The sequence below is a fragment of the Cyclopterus lumpus genome, chromosome 5, assembly GCF_009769545.1.
Source record: "Cyclopterus lumpus isolate fCycLum1 chromosome 5, fCycLum1.pri, whole genome shotgun sequence".
Taxonomy (NCBI): domain Eukaryota; kingdom Metazoa; phylum Chordata; class Actinopteri; order Perciformes; family Cyclopteridae; genus Cyclopterus; species Cyclopterus lumpus.
The window spans coordinates 995001-1002500 of record NC_046970.1 but is presented as its reverse complement, the minus strand read 5'-3'; the positions used below and the strand labels follow the sequence as shown (position 1 = coordinate 1002500).

Genomic DNA, 7500 nt, shown 5'->3' with positions numbered 1-7500 from the left:
CACACACACACACACAGTCACACACACACACACCGGTCCCCACAACAGTTTAAAGAGCTGGGAACACACACAGGAAACAGGCCAGACTGGGAGCCCCCCAGGACATCAGTGCTCCAACAAAGACCTCCCGCTGTGAGGGCCTTCTGGTTCCAGGGTTCTGGTCACGGGGGGCGAAGCTCTGCAGCACTTTATGGATCCATAAAGACAACGTCTGTCTCTGTAAGCCCCGTTGTGGGTCTGGTTGAAATGCGAGAGCCCGGAGAGATGAAGGCCTTGAAGGTGAACCACACCACCACTGAGGAACACTGGAGATGTTGTGCTCCACGGAGAGATGAAGGCCTTGAAGGTGAACCACACCACCACTGAGGAACACTGGAGATGTTGTGCTCCACGGAGAGATGAAGGCCTTGAAGGTGAACCACACCACCACTGAGGAACACTGGAGATGTTGTGCTCCAGTGAGAGATGAAGGCCTTGAAGGTGAACCACACCACCACTGAGGAACACTGGAGATGTTGTGCTCCACTGAGAGATGAAGGCCTTGAAGGTGAACCACACCACCACTGAGGAACACTGGAGATGTTGTGCTCCACTGAGAGATGAAGGCCTTGAAGGTGAACCACACCACCACTGAGGAACACTGGAGATGTTGTGCTCCAGTGAGAGATGAAGGCCTTGAAGGTGAACCACACCACCACTGAGGAACACTGGAGATGTTGTGCTCCAGTGAGAGATGAAGGCCTTGAAGGTGAACCACACCACCACTGAGGAACACTGGAGATGCTGTGCTCCACTGAGAGATGAAGGCCTTCCCCATTCAACGTGACGTCATCACTTCAACCACAAATCAAACACAGGAGCCTTTTATTTGGGATTCCTCGAGTCATTTTATGTCAACAGATCTCAGATCAGACAACGAGGAAAGCCGTGAGGAAGACTGTGAAGGTCAGAGGTCAGAGGTCACAGCAGCTCGAGACCGATTGGTGTCTATATATACGCGGCATGGAGGTATTTATACGCGGCATGGAGGTATTTATACGCGGCATGGAGGTATTTATACGCGGCATGGAGGTATTTATACGCGGCATGGAGGTATTTATACGCGGCATGGAGGTATTTATACGCGGCATGGAGGTATTTATACGCAGCATGGAGGTATTTATACGCGGCATGGAGGTATTTATATGCGGCATGGAGGTATTTATACGCGGCATGGAGGTATTTATACGCGGCATGGAGGTATTTATACGCGGCATGGAGGTATTTATACGCAGCATGGAGGTATTTATACGCGGCATGGAGGTATTTATACGCGGCATAGAGGTATTTATACGCGGCATGGAGGTATTTATACGTGGCATGGAGGTATTTATATGCGGCATGGAGGTATTTATACGTAGCATGGAGGTATTTATACGCGGCATGGAGGTATTTATACGCGGCATAGAGGTATTTATACGCGGCATGGAGGTATTTATACGTGGCATGGAGGTATTTATATGCGGCATGGAGGTATTTATACGCGGCATGGAGGTATTTATACGCGGCATGGAGGTATTTATACGCGGCATGGAGGTATTTATACGCGGCATGGAGGTATTTATACGCAGCATGGAGGTATTTATACGCGGCATGGAGGTATTTATACGCGGCATGGAGGTATTTATACGCGGCATGGAGGTATTTATACGCAGCATGGAGGTATTTATACGCAGCATGGAGGTATTTATACGCGGCATGGAGGTATTTATACGCAGCATGGAGGTATTTATACGCAGCATGGAGGTATTTATACGCAGCATGGAGGTATTTATACGCGGCTTGGAGGTATTTATACGCGGCATGGAGGTATTTATACGCGGCATAGAGGTATTTATACGCGGCATGGAGGTATTTATACGCGGCATAGAGGTATTTATATGCAGCATGGAGGTATTTATACGCGGCATGGAGGTATTTATACGCGGCATAGAGGTATTTATACGCGGCATAGAGGTATTTATACGCGGCATGGAGGTATTTATACGCGGCATGGAGGTATTTATACGCGGCATAGAGGTATTTATACGCGGCATGGAGGTATTTATACGCGGCATAGAGGTATTTATATGCAGCATGGAGGTATTTATACGCGGCATAGAGGTATTTATACGCAGCATGGAGGTATTTATACGCGGCATAGAGGTATTTATACGCGGCATAGAGGTATTTATACGCAGCATGGAGGTATTTATACGCGGCATAGAGGTATTTATACGCGGCATGGAGGTATTTATACGCGGCATAGAGGTATTTATACGCAGCATGGAGGTATTTATACGCAGCATAGAGGTATTTATACGCGGCATAGAGGTATTTATACGCGGCTTGGGGGTATTTATACGCGGCTTGAAGGTATTTATACGCGGCATGGAGGTATTTATACGCGGCATGGAGGCATTTATACGCAGCATGGAGGTATTTATACGCGGCTTGGGGGTATTTATACGCGGCTTGGGGGTATTTATACGCGGCTTGAAGGTATTTATACGCGGCATGGAGGTATTTATACGCGGCATGGAGGCATTTATACGCAGCATGGAGGTATTTATATGCGGCATGGAGGTATTTATACGCGGCATGGAGGTATTTATATGCGGCATGGAGGCATTTATACGCAGCATGGAGGTATTTATATGCGGCATGGAGGTATTTATACGCAGCATGGAGGTATTTATATGCGGCATGGAGGTATTTATACGCGGCATGGAGGTATTTATACGCAGCATGGAGGTATTTATACGCGGCATGGAGGTATTTATACGCGGCATAGAGGTATTTATACGCGGCATGGAGGTATTTATACGCGGCATAGAGGTATTTATACGCGGCATGGAGGTATTTATACGCGGCATGGAGGTATTTATACGCGGCATGGAGGTATTTATACGCGGCATGGAGGTATTTATACGCGGCATGGAGGTATTTATACGCGGCATAGAGGTATTTATACGCGGCATAGAGGTATTTATACGCGGCATGGAGGTATTTATACGCGGCATAGAGGTATTTATACGCAGCATGGAGGTATTTATACGCGGCATAGAGGTATTTATACGCGGCATGGAGGTATTTATACGCGGCATAGAGGTATTTATACGCGGCTTGGGGGTATTTATAGGCGGCTTGGGGGTATTTATAGGCGGCTTGGGGGTATTTATACGCGGCTTGGGGGTATTTCTACGCAGCATGGAGGTATTTATATGCGGCATGGAGGCATTTATACGCAGCTTGGAGGTATTTATACGCGGCATGGAGGTATTAATACGCGGCTAGGGGGTATTTATACGCAGCTTGGGGGTATTTCTACGCAGCATGGAGGTATTTATATGCGGCATGGAGGCATTTATACGCGGCATGGAGGTATTTATACGCAGCATGGAGGTATTTATACGCGGCATGGAGGTATTTATACGCGGCTTGGAGGTATTTATACGCGGCATGGAGGTATTTATACGCGGCTTGGAGGTATTTATACGCGGCTTGGGGGAAGACAAGAGTCGCTCGCAGGTCTGAAGTCAGTTGGTGGAGATCGATATGCAAAGTTACACACAAGTTAAACTCAATGTGTGTGTGTATGTGCGTCTGTGTGTGTGTTGGTGTGTGTGTGTCTGTGTTGGTGTGCATGCGTCTGTCTGTGTGTGATGTTGTGTGTGTGTGTGTGTGTGTGTGTGCGTGTGTCTGTGCGCATCTGCATCTGTTGGTGTGTGTGTGTGCGTGCATCTGTCTGTGTGTGTTTCTGTGTGTGTGTGTGTGTGTGTGTGTGTGTGTGTGTGTTCAACAGGGAGAAAGGTCTTCTCATTCTTACAGCTTACAGTTTGCGTCGGACATTTTTTAAGTGAATGCAGCTGTAAGAAGAAACAGAAGCAATTTAATGACGGCCACTTAGTAGAGTTACATTACGTGTGTACGTGGGTGTGTGTGTGTGTGTGCGTGCGTGTGTGTGTGTCACATCCATTCCTGAGGCAGTCTGAATGCAGGACTGTAGGTCATGTCACTGCTTATGTGGACATTGTTGAGGGAAGGCAGTGCAGACATTCAGGAAATGGATCCAGTCGACTCAGACTGTGTGTGTGTGTGTGTGTGTGTGTGTGTGTGTGTGTGTGTGTGTGTGTGCCTACATGACAACCTCACTGCCCTCCAAATGCACACTCACACATGCACAGAGTCCCCGCTGTGTGTGTGTGTGTGTGTGTGTGTTCCGTGCAGCCTGCCTGAGGGCTGCTCAACATGGGAGCAATTAGACCCCGCCCTCTCTTGTCTCCGGGGGAGACGCATGGCGATCGTTGGGGAAACAGTGGCTGATACGGCAGGAAGTCGTCCCCCTTGTTTATTTGTGGGCTTCCCATTTCCTGTCGGACGCGTTGTGTTATTACAACACGTGTTATTCACAGGGCCGATTCCACGTGATGTAATTACACTTTCTGCCCAGTTTGACCATGCGCTCACACACTGATGATGATGTGACATCATTAAAGATGGGGCTCAACACACCGGCTACCAGCTGTGAGACAACAGCCTCCGTCAGGCCTTCACCTTTCTGCCAAAAACCACTTCCTGTTCCAGTGAGCTGTGAACCAGCACAAAGGAGAGCTACTCAGCGGCTGATTGACAGGTGGCTGTGAAACCTCCCCTGGGGAAGGACGACCCCACCCTCAATCCCCACTGGGTTCCATCAATGGGGTCGGGAGGAGAGGAATAGTTACACAATAAGATCAGGTGTATAAGCTGACGTGGGGGGGTCGCGTTAAAGGACAGTGGGTCTGTCAGACCACCGCCTCAGCCCCCCATCTCTGCATGACTACCGACGCAGACCCTATCACAGTCCCCCAGAGCGCCACGAGGACCCCTCCACATGCAGTTAGTGTTGGCCCACAATGAACGGCTCTTATCTTCTCTGAAGCATCTCTTTGTGCTGCAGCCACCTTCTCAGCCTGGTTCTGAAGCTCTCTGTCATGCGTCATACATCATACACGTGTGTGATGTATGATGAGGCTGTAAGAAGAACACACACAGAAACGCCCCTTCTCCTCCGGTTCACAGACACAGATAACGGGCCAAAGCCCCGGAAGCTCCTCGTGCCCTCCAGAAAGAAAACAGTCATCCGGAGACAGCGTGTCGCGGGCGCGTGCCTCATCAATAATGTGCAGAGCACCACCCGTGCATTGAAACCCAGGCGTGCACGCTCTCCTGTCTGCATGTGCAGGAGGAGGTGAGGAGCCGTGGAGGAGCCGTGGAGGAGCTTACCTCAGGGCCACCTTCACGCAGCAGTCCGCCTGGCTCGCCATCGTCGCTTCTCGGTCTCAGGTCAGCGGGACGTCTTTCAAGAGCTGCCGGCGGAGAGGCTCCCTCATCGGCGCGCCGCCCGTCTGCTGCCCCTCTGCATCTCGGCCTCTCGGCGTCCGTCACATCGCAGACTTCCCCCGGTGGTCGCTGCTGTCTTTGGGGGTCTGTCTCGCGGGTTGAAGCGCGTGAGAGCGAAGTCACACCAGCTCTCCGTGAGAGACGCGATCACGTTGAATGAAGCGGAGGGGTTGCTGCTGCCTTCAGGGGCTGTCGGGAAAACTCACAACCCCTTTGGAGCGTTCGCCTCTCCGCCGGTGCACTGCAGGGGCTATGGAGGAAACTTTAATTAAAAGAGAAAGTGGGTAATATAATAATAATAATATGTATTTACCACTCAGCTGCTGATATATTATCAAATACAAAACATCCACGGAATATTGGGGGAAATCAATATCTATATTTAGCTTGAAGGGGTATTTAAGGGATGTTACTTCCATAAAGAGATATTAAAACAACTATAGTCAAATGTGAAGAATACGCTGCCTTTCTTTCATTGCTCAAGTTCCAAAAACACGGACTCTTACATGTCCAACCACTGGAAAGCTTCTCCACCTTCTCACCGCCCAAAGAGTCTCACTGAGAAAACCTGCTGACATCGGGGAAACACTCAAGAAGGGAGAAAGAGACGTTTTATGTGAAGGCACAGAAATACGAGGAGCCCCTGAATGCATCATTATTGCATTCGAATGACAGGCAGTTGGACTAACTGCTGTATTAGCCCCGCCCCAATCGATCGTGAGTGACCAATCAGCGGGCTCGAATGACCTGCGTGGCCCCGCCTCGCGGCACACCCACAGAACCTCCAGCGAGTGTGTGTGTGTCCGTGTGTGTGTGAGCGTGTGTGGGGGGGGCTGTTCACGTGACGGAGGGGAGACACTCCCCACGAGTCACGTGTCTGGAGGAGGACCAATGGGAATCCTTTATAAGTTCAGTGACGCTGTTATTGAATCTACATAACTATCCAAACCCTGTTCATGCTGCTGACCAACAGGTCCAGTCTTAACCAAAGGAACATAACGAGAAACATACAATTTAATCTAAATTATGAGTCAAAATGACCTTTGATGCATATTCTGTGTGACCGTATCTCAGCTCCCTGCATCCATGTTTATGTAAGAAAACACAGTGATTGCATGAGCTATAACCCCATGCACAGAGGAGCTTATGACTGTGTGTGTGTGTGTCCTGAGGACCAGGTGCTGCACAGGCTACAATATGTTGGAATCTGCACAAGATTAACGTCCAGTTATGTGGATAAAGCTGCAATCCTCCCAGATCTGCTGGGAACCGGCCAGCAACACACACGCACACACGCACACGCACACACACACACACACACACACACACACTCACTCACTCACTCTCTGTGGTTATATTGTGACCTGAAAACAAAATGAATGAACATAACTTTAATGTGGAATCTTTTTAAAGCTATTTTTCAATTGTCACACATTTCATGGCCACACAGATGTAAAATGAACCAGAAACCATTCACTGGCAGGTTTCCACCATCATAAATAAACCCATAAAACAAGCTGCGAGTGCTTTGAAAGAAGTCCAAAGTCCCGTTTCTCTGCTTTCAGTGAAACGGGGAAGAACGATGGAAGATGAGACTGCAGCCTAATGTGTTCTCCATCCTTCTTCTTTGTAATCCCTCATATGTGTTTCTATATTTGGCTTTGAAGCTCCATAGACTAATCCCTATTCTTTACCGTGAGGTGCACCACCCAAAAGAAACCTGGAAGTATGTTGTTTCACGTCTTCCTCGTGAGTCTAATGATGGTGTGCACAGATGTTTCATGTGTTTCATGTGTGTGTCAGAGGTCCTGCAGGTCTTCATGGACCCTGTGGTGCTTTGTCCCTCCAGCTGTCCCTGCTGACAGGAAGTAGTTCAGTGTGTCCTCAGTTAGTAGAGTAACACTTACTTGAACTAATACACGTGCACTGCTCTCTTTTCACAGCTACACAATTAAAAAACAATCACAGGAACCTTTAGACAGAAACCCAATATGGTCATATTTAGTTAAATCTGGTTCTCTGATATGGAACCAATGTCTCTTACCAACCCGTCATAACAGAGAGGCAGAGATACAGAGATACAGAGAGACGGAGAGA

General features: G+C 48.8%; 1 protein-coding gene across 9 annotated transcripts in view; it reads right to left on the bottom strand.

The window, feature by feature from the left end:
- Positions 1-6353, bottom strand: part of kif21b (kinesin family member 21B) — a 49505-nt gene extending 43152 nt beyond the window's left edge. For 7 of the 9 annotated variants that reach the window (XM_034532569.1, XM_034532575.1, XM_034532572.1 and 4 more), the window contains exons 1-3: positions 5910-6353; positions 5287-5653; positions 72-834 (exon numbers count right to left, since the gene is read on the bottom strand). In XM_034532569.1, coding sequence (XP_034388460.1) covers positions 72-817 — 746 coding nt within the window. In that variant the 5' untranslated portion in view covers positions 818-834; positions 5287-5653; positions 5910-6353. The remainder of the gene's footprint in view (positions 1-71; positions 835-5286; positions 5654-5909) is intronic. The other 2 variants (XM_034532571.1, XM_034532579.1) reach the window with 2 other exon arrangements.
- Positions 6354-7500: the final 1147 nt, after the last annotated feature.